The sequence below is a fragment of the Phalacrocorax carbo genome, chromosome Z, assembly GCF_963921805.1.
Source record: "Phalacrocorax carbo chromosome Z, bPhaCar2.1, whole genome shotgun sequence".
Taxonomy (NCBI): Eukaryota; Metazoa; Chordata; class Aves; order Suliformes; family Phalacrocoracidae; genus Phalacrocorax; species Phalacrocorax carbo.
In genome coordinates, this window is record NC_087548.1 from 28,307,340 (window position 1) to 28,326,436 (window position 19,097).

Here is a 19,097-nt window from a genome sequence, read left to right on the forward strand (position 1 = left end):
ATCAAAGTACCAGCTAAGCAGGATCTTCACAGAAGATACAATTCTTCCAGTGACACCTGGTTCACAGACAGCACAGAAACATAATAACTGGAGAACCCTGTGAACTCTGTCCTGAGAATGTGGCTCCTTTTGCAACACGTGGATCTTGATATTGGTTCAAATCAGAATTACTGCAAGCATGTTTCGTCTTTGAACTTGCCAGAAACTAAGGGATTAATGAAAATTCTGTACTGCAATGTAGGTGTCAAAAGTTTTTAGGAAGCCTGTGAAGCAACAGCGGAGTTCAGGTGTGTACTTTTATATCTAATGACAAGCCACAAGAGAGGAAAAGTCCTTAGAGATGGACAGATCCATCTTCCTGCACTAAAGCTGAATCCAAACAAAAACTGCATTAAATACAATCTTCGCCAACATACAAGTCTTGGCCTCACTTTCAGAAAGACAAATAAACACGTATAACAGCTTTGCTGACCCCAGTGAATGCTTAGTACATGAGAAGCCATTTCCAGATTTCAGAGGAGGTCTCAGTTCAGCAGCTGCAGGCTATTGCCTCTTCCTTGGCATCTCAGGCTACTAAGGGTCAGCCTTTTTGAATCCTTTAGTTACCCCTGCTTTCCTAGTCTCTTTTTTTCACTGCGATGGACAGGCTCAATCTTTTGTTAGACATCTGTACAAAGGTCTGAAATTGCTGTTTAACATATTTTTCTAAGATGAAAAGTAATTACTATTGACACTCAAAATAGTGTGCAATCTGTCAGTAACCACTACAGCAAGTGGGTTATTCCCTACCACTTTCAGGCAATGAAAACTTAGACCCCATCTTTCTTATAGCCTTCTCTGATGATAAGCAGCTTTTAAAAGGAATAAAAAAGCCTAGAAAAATAACATAGTACAGGGAGGCTTCTTGATAAGTAGAGAGCGGGAGCAAGAGCGTGTAAGCCCACAAGTAAATAACACCTTCTGGAAAAAATTCCTATTCTCTCCTATTACTTCTTACTAAGGAAAACAGTATGTGCTACTAACCATCATGTGATGCCACTTTGACCTTGAGGAAGCAGAGAAAATGTTGAAATTGGAATCACAACAGAAATATATTTATTTAGGGGCAGCAGATCAAGGTCTCTCTCTGTGGGGACACAAAGCAGCAAGAATATTAGAAACATATCCACCAGCTTTATAAATTGAACACAGAAAAATGCCAGTACTATTCGATACTTTACTCTTGCATTTATGAAGACTTCAACTAGAGTATATGCTGTCTCCAAAAAAGATGGTAACCATCCCAGTATAAAGTATTAAGTTAATCACAAAGTTAGATTAGTGTTCTTGTGGTGGAAAATTAGGGGAAGAGGACATGAACAGGAGAAGTGAACAAATGGTAAAACACACACTATTAAAAATCCAAAAACCTGCAAACACACAGCTCTTTCAAGTGCTATCAAATACTTTATAAAACCCCCACTTTCTCCCTTCTCCCAGCAGCTCACATTCAACATAAAGAATAAGTTTTGATTTCTGTTTTTGAAAGCAGCCGAAGAAAGTGCAACTCAAGAGTTACTGGGTGTATCAAGTTGATTCTTCCCTATTCTGTAGATCTTCATCAGAAAAAATGGGAAGCTCTAAAACCTGACTTCAGTCACGAATTCCATTGAACACTGTTCCAGCAAAGAGCGCAGCTGAGACCAAGGGCTGGCACTCCCTCAAACTTGCTGCAGAGCAAATCCCACGTGACCAAGTCTGTACATCATGTGCAGGCACACTCGAGTAAAACACACTGAGCTTTCCTTGGGCCATGACAAGGGAGGTGACACAATCTGCAGCTTGGAAGCTGTCAGGAAAGGAAGATGTTCCAGCTTTTCATGTTCACAGATGTTGAATTATTTAATTGCTTTGTTTCTTTAACAGACAAAGAGGTTTGGCATAATGTGTAGATAGAAGTTTGATGGAAATCATGCTATCTACCCATCTTAGAGGAGCCTGTTTGATAGCCAGGCTTCAAAGACACTCCTGCCACAGAGCACGACTCATGATGCGCTTGATGCTCTGACACTTTCCATAAGACCAGTGACAGGGCACCTAGTGGGCAAGCATGGCTGGCATGCAGTGGCATTCTCCATGCACCACTCAGCCTCACAGTCCAGGAGCAGTAGCCCTGGGTCTGTACCCTGCATTCAGTGGCCCTCTACAAATGCCTTCCACTTCTAAACCTCCAGTCTGGGTACTTCTTGCACAACTCCAATGCAATATTCTCCATTTCCCCTCCCACTGCTTCTCCCCGTTCCCCCCACTGGAAAACAAACACACCAGTGCCCTGAGTGTAACTATGCCATAGCAGGATGAAACCTGTGCAGTGGCTTGGCTGCAGGATCCACTGCAGCTTTCATTGCCTTAGTGCGCAGATTCTGCCTTTGGCCCTAGAACAGGCAGACTATTATGGAGCAGAACAATAGAGATAATGAAAAGCATTAGTTTTAAGGCAATTTCATTCGTTACAAGAGTTCCTCTTACACCACCAAATTTTATAAAACTCCCATCTGCTTTGATGATAACCAAGTTTTAGAAATAGCTAGCACTGTAGATGGCAGGAGAGCTCGAATTGTTAAACTAGCTTTATCAGTTTCCTTGCAGGCCAAATGCACCACGAATAACCCAAAAGCTTTATCAACGCAGGTGAGAGCAATAACAGCCAGGATCAGAAACTGGGCTTTCAACTCTGCTGCCACACAAAACAATACACATGAGTTACTCCTGCACTGAAGGCGTTTATAGCACAACTTTACAATTGGAAATCTGAGTTCTCATCCTAGGGCAGGCTAGCTGTTTGTCCTCTGGGTAGCTGGAAAATTACACATTCAGTTAACCAACATCCTGCCAGAATAAATCTGTACTTAATGACACAATAACAACTCACTTGTCAACACTTCTTAACCCAACTCGATTAAAATAAAAACCTGCAAGATTCTCTCCCCTTCAAGCTGGTAAAGCTGTTACACTTGCAACTACTGGATGTCTCTGCTTCCAAGCTAGGACCTGCCTAGTATTTATAGTCACTGGAAGCCATGTGAAATCTTTCCTAGCACTTCAAGCTTGAGAGCAGCTCCATTCATTCACTTGAGAGGATTCATTCACAGCCCTTCCCCCAGACTCAAATTTGTCAGGCTCAAAACCCATTCACAGCTCAGTCTTTACTTCTGAAACCAATTGCAGGCCCTAGTTGTCAAGAATTATGCTAGTGGGCAACAGAAACAGTGGAATACATTAAGTGTTCAAGGCCATGTCCTGCTGCCGCTGGAGAAACAGACAACCACTATCTCACATCTTTGTCTTGCAGCTAACACAAGGCTAATTCTAGACACATACACTGAGTAATTACAGCAAGGATGTTTTGGCCCACCATTTCTCTTTTAACAAATAAAAACAGGTAACTCCAGACTACTTTCTCATCTACGCATGCACTGGTTGTTAAGAGGTCCTCTGATGACCTCATGTGATTTGGAACTGCAAAATAAAATCCTTGGCAAGGAATATTTTTTGTTTCAGTTTTAAAGAAAACATTCCTTTGCACATGTGATTGAATAAGTCTAAGTTATACTAATTCAAGAATGCATGCCCATTCCTGAATTCATTTGAAAAAACAGATACATCACTTAAATTTCCCAAAGAGTGGCTTGGCTTAAAGAATGTTTTTCCCTGTCTGTGTTAAATCTGGGATTGAAGAGATTACCCTGAAATCTCTCCTCCTGTGCACTACAGAAGGTGCTTAAGCAATTAGAAGAGTGGGCAACTGAAAAACACGCCAACAGTAAAGTAGCAAGAGCAATCTTTCCTACCTTAAGTGAAGTGGAGAGAACTTGAGGGTTTTACTTTGCCCCACACAAAAGCCTGCAAATGCCTATCTCTACACCTATCAACCAAAATAGCAAAAGCAATTATGGGAGGCTGCCACACAAGCAGCTTCAAGTGACAGTGGCTCCACATCAGGAAGAACAGGTCTCAAATATCTGACCTCCTGCAAGGTGTATAAGTGCTGTTTGACTCTGGGACACTGCTGTATCCCACCTCTTAATAGGTGTTTGAATTTAAATGCAGGTAAGTGAAGCCATCTTTCTTAAAAGATGTGAAACAGAGACTGACAGCAATTGAAGTGAGCCACACAACCTCACTATTTAACCAACTTGGTTGTAAGTCTGACCACATGTTGCTTTAAAAAAAAAATCTTCCCTAGTCACAACTGTCAGCAACCTAGTCCCTCACAGAGGGCTTCTACTCATCTTGTAGTGAGGAACACTGTGGGGTTTGCAACAGCTATATCTACTAACACAAGATTCACAGTCCGTAGTGAGCAACATAAACAGCCAGAGCACCTTCTAGCATTATTCCATATTTAACATGGTAGGTACAAACTGTCACAGTGCTCCTTCTCCAGTCATTGAATTGAAATATTTGCATCAACAGTGATTTTTAAGGTCACCCAGACCTATATACCTCAGCAGCTGCCTTATTCCATAAAGTGTTTGCCTGCAGTAGCTGGAAGGCAAAAGCCAGGTGCAAGGTCACACCTACACAATCAGTGAGCACTAAGCCCTCCACTCCCTGGGTTGTTCTTCCAATCCAGAACTGGAGGTATAGTGGCACATTAGTTCTTTTGCAAATCTCAGCAATTACTGGACCAATGTTAGGATCTCCAGTCCCAAAGCTGTAGCTAAGTCATAGGGACTGGGATTTCTAGCATCCACATAGCTATAGCAAAACCCTCCTCCTCTAGACACATGTTTTTTGCGACCACTCAGTTTCTCATTTCCAATACAGTAAGATTCCACCAACAAGTATCTGTGGGCTCCTCGCCAGCAGTTGCTGTCTACACAAAGTAGTGTTGTAAAGGTCACCAAGTGAAGTCGCTGCCTCACCTCTTCTCATCTATGAGGACACAATTGCATCTCCCCACAGCAGTTTCTGTAAAAGTGTGAATAAACACTTCTTCCAAAATCAACAGCTCTCCAAGACATGGTCGTTGGGTAAGAAGGATCTGAGCGTGTGAGAAGTATACTCCTGCAAAGGAGCTGTTAAAAAGCAGATTCCATGAGCCCAGGTAATTTCTTGTCCAAAGCAGATAGACACACAACCACATAACAAAGCTTTTTGAATTCTACGCTAGGGTTACAGCATGATGCGATAAGTGCCAGGCAGAATGTACCACTTGCTGGTCAGCTATACCAGCGGCACAGCATACAACCATCACAACCCACAGTCCAGCATGGGTGGCATGGGCATACAGCATGCACGCCCTGGCACACATGCTGTGATTTATTCCATCATTAACACACAGGGAAGCAAAGGCCTTGGCTGCTCTCAGATTAATAGGATCTACACACTAACTTACTGAGCAGAGTCCAAACAGTGCAGAAGGACCCACCCAAAGGTTAATAGCAATAGTTAAGCTCTTCAACACTAAGCAAAGGATAAAACCTAAAAGGCCTTCCATCCCACAGTTACTTCCACAGGTTCTTCCCAATAGCAGCTTCATGTGAATACCTTAGGCAGGGTGCAAATCTCAAGTCCATCTGCTACCTCTAATACCCACTGTGTTCCTCCCTGCACAACTCATCCTCAAGCTTCCCTTTACCATCCTTCCAGAGGTGGAAGTTTTGGTTGGTGATGTGCAAACATCCATGCCAGCATTCCCTGGCAGCCTAATTCCCCACTCATGGGTGTGCTCCATATAGTACCATAATCAGTCAGGTACTTCTGATACCTTAGTGAGGCCACCTCAGCTTACACTTAATATTAACTAGGAGCTACTCAGGGTGCAAAGTGAAGCCATCAGTTTGGTCTGACAAGCAGCTAATCTTATAGGTGGAGCATAAAGTCAAAGAGACTTTCAAGTTGCACCAGGGATAATGCAAGTGCAAAGGGGAAAGTGAAGGAGAAATGAATGAAAATGCCACATGCTTTCTTGAATTTGAACCTACAAATTACACAAATAAGAGGGCATCAGAACATGAATTAGCTTCAGATTTGTCCCTCTTCTGTTACAAAAAAGAATCACAAGTCCTTTTACAGAGGGTGGTGCCTAAAACAAAAGTAGAAAACTTTGGGAAAGAGAACCACTCTGAAGTGACTGTACTGTTAGCTTCACTGCATGCTGTGGGATAAGTGCCATATGGTTTAGTCTCCAAAAAAACAAAGGTCACATCCTTCATTACTCAGCAGCATTATCTGGCAACTATACACACTGAGCAATGACCCATAACATGTGCACGAATTACCTAAACATCCCAGTGAGCAGGTCAATGCATCCTGTACAGAAACAGGAGTTCTCTCATAGTAGCACAAAGGTTTCTCTCTCCTTCAGATCTTACTAGTAAGACTTTTCATATGCAAATATCTCTATCCAAGCAATTACTGGATTGATTGATATCACTGACACTTGCACATGAAAACTCTGGCATATTTGCACAATTGTATAACTATCTGGAACAAAAAAAATCCTGTTCAACTCAATAGCTGGCAGTCTGTCTGCAAGGTGAGTACCCTTGGGGATCAAAACATGAAACAAGTATACTTGCTGATCAATACCTCTGCAGGCTGAGCTACTTCATGGATGGGTATATCCTGGCTAAGCAGGATTCTACCAATAAAATTATCTCTTGAAGCGTCTTAATTGCAAACATTTGGCCTTTACAGAGTTGCTGCCAGCCATGTTCACTGATGCTTTATTAATCTTATGGTGGACAGAGGGGGGAAAAGAGCCAAAGTTCATAGTCTACAATATGTCAGTAGACTCCACTCCCAGAAGAGTAATTTTCTTGACAAACCCATACAAAACAGGTTACCATAAAGTATGTTAATATTTTCTACTTACAGTCAACTAGTTGTATAGCTGTATTGCAATTTTATTCATTTACCTCTGAACACAATGCTTTAAAGATTGCCTGTAGTCTGAAAGAATGGACTTAAAATAGACATTTGAGTAGCATTAATTCACTCATGAGCTGTCTGGGCTGCACAGTTACCACAGCTTTTCTCATGGAGAAACAGCAGCACACAGCTTTGCAGAATTCACTTGTACCAAGTCTTTGTAGGACCTTGGTACCACCCCCAGGAGCAAGGTGGGCTCCAAAGCAACCCTCCATGGTCCCGTAGTCCTGACAACTGGAGCAATTTGAGCTTTCTATTGGGCTATGGTACTGCAAAACTGTTAGCTTTAGCAGAAGCCAATTAAGCACTTCAGGGCTTGACCTTTTAAGTATATTAAACCGCATGTACATTTTTACAAAGCAGCTTCCAGCTGTGACCTCATCAGTGACCAATATCACAACTAACCATTGCAAACCAACTTAATAAAACCCAATACAATGAAGGAAGTGGGTTTTAGAACCTAAAATGGGTTATTTGATTTTCTATTGTAAAGAAATTGGAAAAGCATGAGGATTTACATTTTCAAAATAAAAAATAGCTTCTCAAAAGAAATTTCCTGGATAGTTTTCCTTCACTGTGCCTTCATTGTCCACACATTGGACCTAAAACCTCAGTGCTTCACACAAATTCATTGAATGGCTGAGTAAGAAAAGAAAGAATAAGACAAATGCTAGCAATTCCAGTTACGAATTGCAGCATATACATTGTGAAACAAAGTATATTCTAATTCATGCAGAGAGAGACAACATTAGTAAAATGAGACCTCCCATAGTTCAAATTGAAGCTTAGCATAAAACAGTACAATTTGAGAAGGAAAGAGAAATAGTGCCTGCTTAAATATGAATGATTATAACCCTAGCCAGCCACAACAGATTTACTCTAAACTTGATTTACATTATATGCCAAAGCTTCAATCACAGTTTAAAATCCATCAAATCTGTATTATCATTTACAGTAAGCCAATTGCACATCTGCAAAGAGACAAGCAACAGCAAAAGACAAACTCAAGGCAGAATATGATATTCTGGGTATTATAAAGATAATCCCTGGAAAGGAGGATTTTGTGGCAAATTTTTTCTCTTAAAATTAACCTAATCCAGTATGACATAAGGGCTTGTGACAGCTATTCATTCCCACCTTAAGCCTTTGTTATTTAACAGAATAATTTCCCAAATGATATTGGAAATGTATTCATGTAATCTGTGGAGACCTTCTGTTTGAGGCACCCGTGGTTACATTGCTGGAAATGAGTAAATTGCTACTTCTAATTGCCTATTGTTGATTTTATTCTTCTCAGGAGTTCAAGGATACCGGAGACTATCCATTTTCTCTACTTTTAAAATACACAATAAACTTTCCTTAAAGACAAAAGTAATAAAACAAATGACATATGAGCAACCAAAAGCTCAATTTATTAGATGTGTGATTTTTGGGGAGAAAGGGAGCAGCAATTTAACAGAACAAAATGTTTTTTTCTCCATTATTAAATATAACACCTTATTCAAACATTACTGACCTCTGCAGATATTACAAGCCTGCTCACAGTGTTTAAAAAACAATTTCCTATATGGTATATATGTAACAGACACTGTGCCTAGCACAGAAGGTATTTGCAGAAGCATCAGCTACCAGCAAGAAGATTCTTCTTTAATGTTAAACTTGGAAAGTTATTAAAGCTGTGCCACAGGAAGTAAATGTGCAAACAGTAGCCTGAAAAGCAGCTGAAAGTACACATTCTTCACCTTTTTAATTAACTCTGGCATTTCAAAATGCAGAGCTGCTACAAAGTAGTATTTTGATTACAAATACAGTGAGAAAAAAAACATAACTCCTGCCATAAGACTGTATATAAAGGCATGTTCTCCCCTAAACTTAAATAAGCAATACTTAGCAAAAGAATTTACTCTTCTGTATGGGCCAACACACATTGTGTTTGCACACTGCTGATTAGCTGAAACAGTATTTGCTGTCATATTTCAGCAGCTGCCAACTGAATGGAAAAAACTCACCTTGCTTTACCCATTTCAGTCCACTTGTTGTCATTGCTACCTATAGTGTCCTGAATACTAGAAAAATTCTCTCTATGCATTCAGGTTTTATAGAAGCAAGAAGAGCTTGCAACAGTAAACGCAAATCAAACACAGAGTATCAGTTCCCACTCCCAGGTTTTGCCCAGGAGGGCTTGCCGGGAGCAAGCAGGCAGCAGCTGCAGCTCCAGGCAGTTTCACAACTGGCCACAGCACCTGGGGCCAAGGGCACCAACCTGCCTCCTCCAACCCAGCCCCACCACCACAAGCACACAGATGGGGAGGGGGCCCTGTGCAACCCAAGGGGGCTGCTCCTGCACTGGGGAGCAGGGGCAAGCATCCAGTTGGGACCCCTCCATTCAGCAGCAGCAAAAGCCAATCCATCAGCTGGCACTGCCTGCACAACTGCACCCCCAGCACAGCTGAAGGGCAGGACTGGCCATTTGCTGTCAAGGTAGCCTGTGTCCTACACTCAAGCCTCCCAGGCTTGTGCTGGTCTTGTTTTGCTGCAGTTTGAATTACGATCCCATTGCTCCCTCTGAGGCTGCTATCTCATTTTCCAGAGTCCCCAGTTTTGTTCAGGCTCTATTCTGACAAAGAAAATGCTATAACCATGCAAGTACAGAACAGAGACTGCATGTCAACATGTTTCACCCCTAATCTACACAGAGATGGCGATAACCATGCAGTGAGAAGAGATAGAGCATCTTCTCATGCCCCTGTTTTGCCAGAATGCAGCCACACACTTTCACCACCCCAGCCGGTCCCTGCTGCCAGCTTGCCTGCCCCAGATGGCATGACTTGCCTCCTAGGGGAGCAGGGCTAGGGGCTACACAGCTATGAAACACATGCATTTCTGCTTGTTTCTCCAAGATTTTTTGTTTTGAAGTTAGTAAGAGTCCTTCTTGGGGCAAAGTCTCACGATGTGACTGAATTATCTCAACAGTTTGCTGTGAAGGGAGAAGCCTCCCTTGCCCTCTCTTTTCCTGCACAGCAGCTCTTTTCACCAGAGAGCACCCCCAGAGCCTTCACCACACCCTTCTCTCTAAACGAACACTGGGGCTGGTGCTCTGAGACACAGGACGAGAACATGCAGCAGCATCGAGCTGCTATATCAGCTCCACCCGTCATGACCCAACCCCCTGGCAGGGGAAGTACAAAGCTCCTTACACTGCAGCACTCAGCCCCACCTCATACGGTAGCAACCACTGGCCATAAACGTTACCAGTAAGTTCCAATTTTCCAAACTGAGAAACAGAAACGCTTTCAGGTACCTAACAGCCCTTGGAGTGACTGTTCTGACTGCAAAGTCTCATCACCTGCTGGCAGAGCTAAAAGGAGTGTTCCTTTTATTTTCATATGAGTTCATGCCATCAACAGTTTTCTAGAAGAAAGAAGGGCATTCACAGCAAATGCTAATTTAAGTCATTAATTGTAAATATGACTTCACATTTCCTTGCGAAATATCAAGGGAGATGCTTCAAACTAATGAGAGGACTTGAGCTGAAAGTAACAAGTAGCCCTGGGAAGGGGGGAGGGTGAAAAAAAACAGGAAGATAAATCAGTGATAACAGTAATAGAAAAGGCTGGATTTGGAGACTAATTGTTATTCCTTTCTTGCCAGAAGCCAGCACGTAGGTGAGTTACAGCAAACCAAGGAGGAACCTTGAGTAAAATCAAAGCTTGACTCACTGAGGTTTCCTGAGGTGTTGGGGCTGATCTAACCTCTCAGCAAGCAAGATGGAGACCTGCTCCTTCCCCTCTCTCAAGTGTACAGCTGCACTCAATCCTCTTCCTCTTGCATGCACTGATTCTCCTCTCACCCCTTGATCAGACTAGGTGGCTCACTGAACCCATAGAAAACTAACTCAGCAAAAGACCTACGAATTTCCTGTCAGCATAGCAAGCTGACTCAGCTGACCAAGGGCAATCTCTTGCAACTGCACAATGGAGGCAACAGGAGTGTGTAGAGCAGGACAGACCCCTCTGGCAGCAGTAAGACACTTGGCATCTCAAATATGTGAATGGGGAATCGCTCTGCAGTAGAAAGAGAAAGAAAGTGCAAAGGAGGCAATGTTTGCTACAGCAAATGGGACAGCATAGAGAATAGGAAGTAAGAATGGCTGATTTTTATAACAATGCCCCTTGGACAACATCATTGGCAGGTAGCTGCCCCCAGCCACAAAATAGGTAACTGTCAGTGCCACACAGTGATGGTGAGGGGAATGGTGCAGAAACAAAGCCCAGGGCACTGTTTTACAGTTGATTCCTGACTGAAGTAGTCTGGGTTACTCCATTCTAAAGACCTTATGGTTTGTCATCACACTGATATTTCCCAGCTTGCACTACTCAATTTCCTTTTCTTTACAGAAATTCCTAGGAAAGTCATCCAACCAACGTTTAGGACTAAAAACACCACCATCAACAAATAGAAAGCAGAAGCAAGACACCAGCGGTGTCCAGGGAAATAAATTTAGTACAATGGGCATCTTTGAAAAATTCTGACCAGACTGAATGTAAAATATGTTTTTACATACATTAATAGCAGCACTTCAAGCTACTGCAAAAACACAAGGATATTGCACCTTGTTTCCTTGCTCAGTAACTATGAAAATATTGTCGAATATTTGTTTTGAGAATGAAGTGTACGTAGCACAGTACATTTGCACAAAGATGATAAAACCCTGTGCATTTGCAGACCAGTGCTCTCACTTCAAGAGATGAGTATTCCTGACCAAGGGGTTAGAGGAACTAAAGCAAGAGCAGAGTCTGGGTTATCTTATTGCCCTGCCTGCACTTACCATTGAAACACTGAGTTGATATGGATCATTAACCCAGTAAGAGCTCAGGTGATATTCTGCCATCTTAGCAATCTGAAATGCCCCACAAGCACTAGCATTAAGAAGGGATCACAACCATGCAGCCAGGAACAAAAGAGTTTCCCCAGTTAGTCACATAGGTCTGACACAGCTTCTCACAAAACCACAGCCTTAGGTTTTAGTACCCAGCCCCTGCTTTCATTGAAGATAACCACTGTAGTAGCTCTGAGGAGACTGTCATGATTATTCTAAATCCTTCTTTGAATTAAACTTTTCACATTGGGCATTAATTTCTCATACTGAATGTTATAAAATTCCAACATTAAGTTAATACAAGCAATTTACGAAGTTGAATTAAAAGTTACAAAGCTCAAGAACACAACAGGCCTGAACTTCTGTATTTAAAGGCCAGATATAAGTGTGCTTTTATTTACCTTTTTGCTTCTTCTAAGTGGCACAGATACTCATAAGCAATGTTCTGACGTCTCCTCTCATCCATTTCCTCCGCTGAAAGCCTTTCATCATCCACAATAGCTGCAAAGAGAAACCCATATCAAGTTACACATGAGTCTGGGGTGATTCTTAGAGCAATTTTACTAAGAACCTAGGCAAATTACTGCAGAAGAGAAATTAAACTAGTCATCCCTCCTCCTCAAAAGAGGCCTTTTATAGCACAGTGCACAAAGATATTTAGATTACCAAGAAGATGCCATTCTTTGTACAGTGAATTCCTCAAGTTTCATTTGTTCAAAGCCACATGTATATTGGTCTTTGTCCTTCGCCTGGTTTAGGGGCAGGATGGAGTGGTCAAATACATGGGTCTGAGGCTGGAAGCCAGCAGTTTCAGTGTACACATCCTCAAAGGAGTTTGAAGACGCCCATGTGGAAGCTCAGAGCAAGCAGCAGATAGAGAAGCCCCATGATAAGCAGAGCTTCAGCAGTAGAGATGAAGGCAACAACTCACTGCAAACATATCTCAAAGGCAACTTGGGAACCATCTGCAGCTTCAGCAACCTGTGAGACTGATCAAGCTGCTTCCCACTGATGGGGCTTATGAGCACTGTAATCAAATTAACAAGCTGTGGTATTCACAGCCCTACTTACTGCTGCAACCACATCACCTCCCATAAAAGCACTGTCCCAGCCTATTAAGGATGACTCTGTGCACATCTCCAGCTGCAAATAACCCTGATTATTAACAACTACTACCCCATGACCCATTGCTGTCTTTGTAGGGTACAGAAGGCCTCTGTGAGCAAATAGGCAGTTCTTCCAAATGTTTCTAGCAATGAATCTGAACAACCATACAGTAGTGCTAACTTCTGCCTGAGTTTCAATCATAGCAAGAGTGTCTTTTGGAAACAGCCTTCAGTATAAACCAGTTACCAAAATGACACCCTATTTGTGCTAGCAGCTGCCAAAAGCTGGCCCTGCCCTCCCTCATATTTCCCAGCCATGTACTCTACTCCCATCACCTCTTGTGTCAGAGCTAGCAATCTGTGGCTGCGTCAGGGAACCAGAACAAGGGGCAGCCCTCACTGAAGAGCAGCAGCCATGAAGAGACACACTTCTAGGAAGACCAGGTCTCTGATCTGAGCTGCTGCACACCTGTGGGCACACTGGTGCAGGCACAAGGGAGGGGACAGAAACAGAGGGCTGGGCCAGCCACTTTCTGTGGCAGGCCATGAGCCAGTTAGCTGAGAACCTCAAGATGCATCCTCAGTAAAAAAACATGGGGCCCTCTCCTCCTCAAATGCACTGTGAGAAGCTTTTAGTTCAACTGCCACAGACTGCATGCCACAAGCAAGTTCTCAGTGTTTCACTGATGCGCCTGCCTCATGTAGTGGGTAAACACCTTCCAGTAGCTGATACAGGCAACTCAAGTAAAAGGCACTATAATAAAGCAAGAAGCTGGTCTTTACAACTACATGCATATTTTGAAGGCTGTACCTCAAAAGTACCAACACAGAAATGATCTCGCATGCATTGACTGAGGACACAAAACAAATGACACCACTTACCCACACTTTGGACTGATGCTACCACACATTTGTTAGTGTGTCATATAGCTGCTTTAAGCTTTGTAGTTTCAGTTTTAATCACCACAAGCATTGTTATCTCTCATCTTCCTTTGCTTTTAGGATGGTTCTTCCCTAATTACTCAGAATTTTCATAAACCGATAAAGCAAACGTGTCTTGCCCTGAGCCCCTTTTAAATCTGATGGCTCCAATAAGCATGACTCACTCTAAAAATAAGCTCTCAGATACTGTAATCAGGTCATCACCTGCTATGACCCAAAACATTAGTTTGGAGGCAAACATGAGATGCAGGTGGCCTGGCAAACTGGCAACAGAGGCTGCTCTACTGCTGCTCTTGCCCAAACCACCATAAGCACAATCCAGGACAGATGGCTCCCACGCCCTGAGACAGCTCCTCTGTTGCGGAAGGCTCCTGACTCCCCAGAGCAAGGGAGAGTACTGATAAGCCACCACACTGAAATTTAATATATCAGTTTATTACTTGTGATATTGAGCTCTAGGGCCACTTTTCAAACATCGTAGCTCTTCCTCAGCTCTCAGGGCCCCACAGACTAAGACAAGTGCCAGAGGACCTTAGCTGACCATCCTAGTGGGCTATGGCCCTGTCAGCCAGGATGGGACAGCTGATACTGGACCAAGCCTTCAACCCCCATGACATAGGCCCCATGCCCTGCCTCTCTTAGGCAATTAAACAGCCATTTACCCCTGCCCTCCAAACACAACTCACCACAGCCCCAAGCAAAGCAGCAAAACAGGCATCTTGTCTGAAGGCAGAAGTAAGAAAACCACATAATCCATTTGATAAGTATCAGTCTAGGAATTTACCTGAATAACACTAATGGTTTACAATCTAGTCCTGGATCTACACATCCACACGTCCCTCCCATCCTCAAAGACACTCCATATCAAGTAGCCCTGGCCAGCCTCAAATCCCTCATTATAATTATTTCCAAAGATTGAATCAGAGGGTGGATTAAGTCACTAACAGATATCATGGAACTGTAGTAGTTGTTCTGCTTAGGAAACCCTCCAGTAATGAGGGGAAAAAGGCAAGAGGCAAGAACAAGTAACTGTAGGTACTGAAAAGTAGAAAACCCAGATCCTTTCTAGAAGAGATACTGTATCAGCAGCTCACAGGTGGGTAATTAGGCTTCTTTCCTGCCAGGGCCAAACTGGCTGTTTCTGGGCTGAATATCTGAGCACTGAAAAGGCAAAGCATAAGGAGTGCTTATGCTGGGAGGAGTCTCTTGCAACACCAGCTCCGGTAAGACTGATTACATGCTTTCCCCCTCCAGCACATATTGGCTTCAAAGCGACACCGTAACCACTTATTTGATCTGATAGCAGACACTTTTAGAAACAGCAGTGACAACCTGCAGGGTAGGGGTGGCCCCAGAGCTGCAGAGGTAACTACTTTGAAAACTTGGGTCCTTAAGGTCTAGTCTACAATAATATGTTTTAGCAAATGCTTCAGACTTTGACTAGAGCCCTGCATATGGCTTTCCACACTTCAGATGAACACCCTATGAGTAAATCCATCAATCCAGCCACACCAACTTCAACACATAAGCGAGCTCGGTTTGAAGACAGAGAGCTATCTTTCTGTCTAGCAGGGCAAGCGTAAGTCAAAAGACAGAGATTGATGAAAGAATAAACACACCTCTGCTCTGCCAGGAACTTCTTGATAGTGCTAAACTCACAAGGGAAGAGTGCTGCAATAAAGGCTGTTACAGGGCAGAGTAAGCCAGGCTGGGCTTTACCTGAAGACCTCCAGCCCACTGGTAAGGCCAAGCAGGATCCAGGCAGACAAATTGTTGCAGCTGAAGAGATCCAAATGCCATAGAGCAAGGCACACTACATAGAAGCTATACAGGAAAACAGGCATCTGAAATTACATCTTATGATTCCACTTACCAATTTTGTCACTTCTGATTTGGAATTAAAAGTTAAAATAACATTTAGTCTTTGAGGGAATATTTGATAGTAGTATGTCTGGACTACTGACATGAACTAATAAAAAAGCCAGTGTAGCTAGCCTAAAAGGTTTCAATTGCAATTCATTCGAGATGTTACCACCCTGTTAGCCAACAGTCAAGACATACAAAGCATGTGTGCTAAGACATCAAGTTCCCTTATAGATATTCCTTCATGGAAAAACACTAAAGGAAGGGTGTGTAAGAAACAATGCATAGAGCAGTATGAAAGCTTAAATTGCCACACCTAATTTTGAACACTGAATGAGAACAGACTTAGTCTGGCACTCAGTATGATGCAACAATTGCCTAAGCAAATTCTTCCCACAACTGATTCAATGGAAATAGTCACATTCTACTAACAACTTCCTACATATCTCATTCCACATATTTCTCACAAAAATAAGTCTGTTTGCCAGGGATTGTTCGTAAATTGAGACCTGACCATCTTCCTTCAGCTGACATATCACACTACATCCACCCTCATCTTTGTCTGAAATATTTGTTCTGTGTACCACCATCACAGAAGAAGCAGAAGAACAGGCAAGGCAGTAGCTGGGACTAGTGGATGTTTGGGGTTTGGTTATGGATTGCAAAAACTTTCTGATGTGCCCCGATCCAAGACAGCCACACCAGTTGTTGGCAAATAGTTGGAGCTGTGTCAGCTGCTGACCACAGGGCTGCCAACACAACCCAAGGCACTCCATGCGCCTACAGCCAATATGGGACAAGCAGCATTTACTGAGACTGACTCAGCATTTGTAGACAACATAAAAGCATTTCAACCTTCTGTATTTGAGTAAGTTTTCAGAAATAAGGCAACCACTTCTAAAGCTGCAATACAATTACTGAAACCAGTAATTAGCAGAGGTGTGCAAGAGCCACTGGAGCCATGATCTTACTAACAGTGTCTGCAAAGAGATTCAAAACTTCGGGATCGCATAAGATATGCCCAGTTTACACAAGAATTTTAAGAACAAGTGCTGGCTGTGTAAACGTTACCCAAGTTCAGAGTTAACCCTCTTATCACAACCATGGCAAGGATTTTGGAGGTCCCAGGGTCACAGAGATAATCCACATGAGCACTGATCTTACCGGATCTCTCCCATTAGTAAGTTTATACTTGAAATGACATTTAATTAGAGGTGTTTTACAGGTCTAATCTGCAACAGTTTTCAAATGAGCCCATGGTTCCATGGATTGTACTTTTAAGTTAAGCTAAACTTGAAACTTCTGTGATATGTAACCAAAAAGCATGCAAGGAAAAGTAACATTTGTTTTTATTTCTGAACATAAATTTATAGAACACTTCACAAAGCATAAATCCAAGTTATACAGGGATAAGAACTGTCTGTTTGGAGAATTATCTTAAACTGAGGCTGGAAAAAAAATCCTGCAAAACCTATAGCAGCATGTAAGGCTTCCTGGTCATTCATTTGCACTCAAACGTATGGCTGTCTGCAATAGCTCAAGAACAGCACGTGGCTGCTTCTAGCAGGCAGATCCTTTAATAAGGAGTTTGCCACAGACATACCAAAAGACTTCTTATGCTGAAGAAGGCAAAGAAAGGAACGGAGGCTTTTATTCCCAGGGCCAATCCCCTCAATTTCCTGCCACCAGAGACTTTTTCCCATGGAAAGTGAGACGTGAGCAAGGAGGAGGGCGGCTCTTTTGGCACCACGACAGCAAAGCTCAATACACAGGACACAACAGAGGACAAAAAGAACAAAATCTTCTTACAGTGACAGAAAAGAATTTGTGAAGTCAGGATTGAGGGAGAAGAGATACATGAGTGAATACTGTAAAATGCTGGAATAAAAGTTTTTCACCAGAGTATTTGAATTAAACATTAGCTAAACCACATTTGGCTGTCCGGGCCACACAGTAGGTAAGGTAAGGCAATGCTCCAGTCCACCGCTGAGAAATTCTGCAAATTCTGCATATCCCCCCTTCACACCTTCCTGCCTCCTCCACCCAAGCACATGCCCACATTCCTAGTATTAAATGCTTTTCAGTGTGCTAACAGAGCCATGCTGTAACAGCTGAAAACACAAAAACAAAAGCAAGCCCCTCTTGCACAAAAACTCCTGACTGACACTTTGCTGGCCGTAGCCATCCCCGGTGAAAGCTGAGCCTGGTACAACAGGCTTTAGGCAGCATCCCCTATACATCTGCCTCTACCATGAGGATGAGCTGCAAACTTGATGCATTTGCCATCACACTTCAGTGCTGTACTTTCATGAAAAAAAGTAGTTGCATTTTAGATGGTCAAGGTGACTTAAAATCTTCGGTTATGTGACAGCATATAACTATTTTGTCCTAGGGTGAAAGAGGCCAATAAATTCAGTGCCAAATTTTATTCCTAAGTAAAACTTGTACTTTAAGGTACCCAGCACCCTAGAAGCACCTGTGGGTTCGTTCAGCTCTGTAGTCACTCCTAGGTTGGCAATTCAGGTGCTGCTACTGCACCAAATAGCACAAGTCAACCCCCATAACAAGAGCAGGTCTGAGACAGCAACACTCTGAGCCAGGCTTGCTGGTACCTGAGCTACCCTCACTGCCGTGGGGCAGGAGCTTACAGCACTGCCAGGCAGCTGGAAAACACATGGACAAGATTACATGTACAGATATCAGAAAAACACTGCTCAAAGCTACAGAGGCAGAAGGAGTTCCCTCCTGAGCCTCCACTCCCAATACTGACTCACAGGTATCTAATGTAACAGTTTATTAAATATGCAGAAGAGCATATGCCAAATTTAACTACCTGAACAGAAGTCATTAAATAGGCTACTAAGAAAAAATGGCTTTAAAGCACCGAACACCTATTACAGGTGTTCTGTTATTAAGGTATTTAATACATACGGGTCTATTGTTACACAGGAGGATGTTTATCTTTGTATGAGAATGTTAAGGCTCTGACCAACACAGCTCTCCATAGACTTTCTTTCAAAGAGCACAGTCACAAGCAACTAGCGTATGTCCCACCACAATAAAACCAAAGGACCGTAGCCTTTTTCTATGGCTCGAGTTAAGGGAATTCCATCCATTCCCTGAACACTTGCTCTAAGAAAGGACTCTGGACAAAACCAAACACTGCAAGCACTCAAAAACCTACCACAGCTGTGAACTTGGAGGGCAGATTCACTTGAGATAGCAGACTAATACACTTCATTAAATTATGAGGGCCTTCAGTATGACATATTTCAAGTCTTTCCAACATTAAACTACTCTCCCCTTCCCTTAAAAATGGCTACATCTCTCCTAATCTAGTTGCTACACTGTCTGAAGCATGCAGGCACAGATTTTCATACAGAAATACA

At 42.7% G+C, this 19,097-nt stretch overlaps 1 protein-coding gene across 6 annotated transcripts in view; it reads right to left on the reverse strand.

Moving 5' to 3' along the window:
- IQGAP2 (IQ motif containing GTPase activating protein 2) overlaps positions 1 to 19,097 on the reverse strand; it is a 128,427-nt gene that overhangs the window by 94,655 nt on the left and 14,675 nt on the right. For all 6 annotated transcript variants that reach the window (XM_064439321.1, XM_064439319.1, XM_064439317.1 and 3 more), the window contains exon 2: positions 12,199 to 12,298. In XM_064439321.1, coding sequence (XP_064295391.1) covers positions 12,199 to 12,298 — 100 coding nt within the window. The remainder of the gene's footprint in view (positions 1 to 12,198; positions 12,299 to 19,097) is intronic.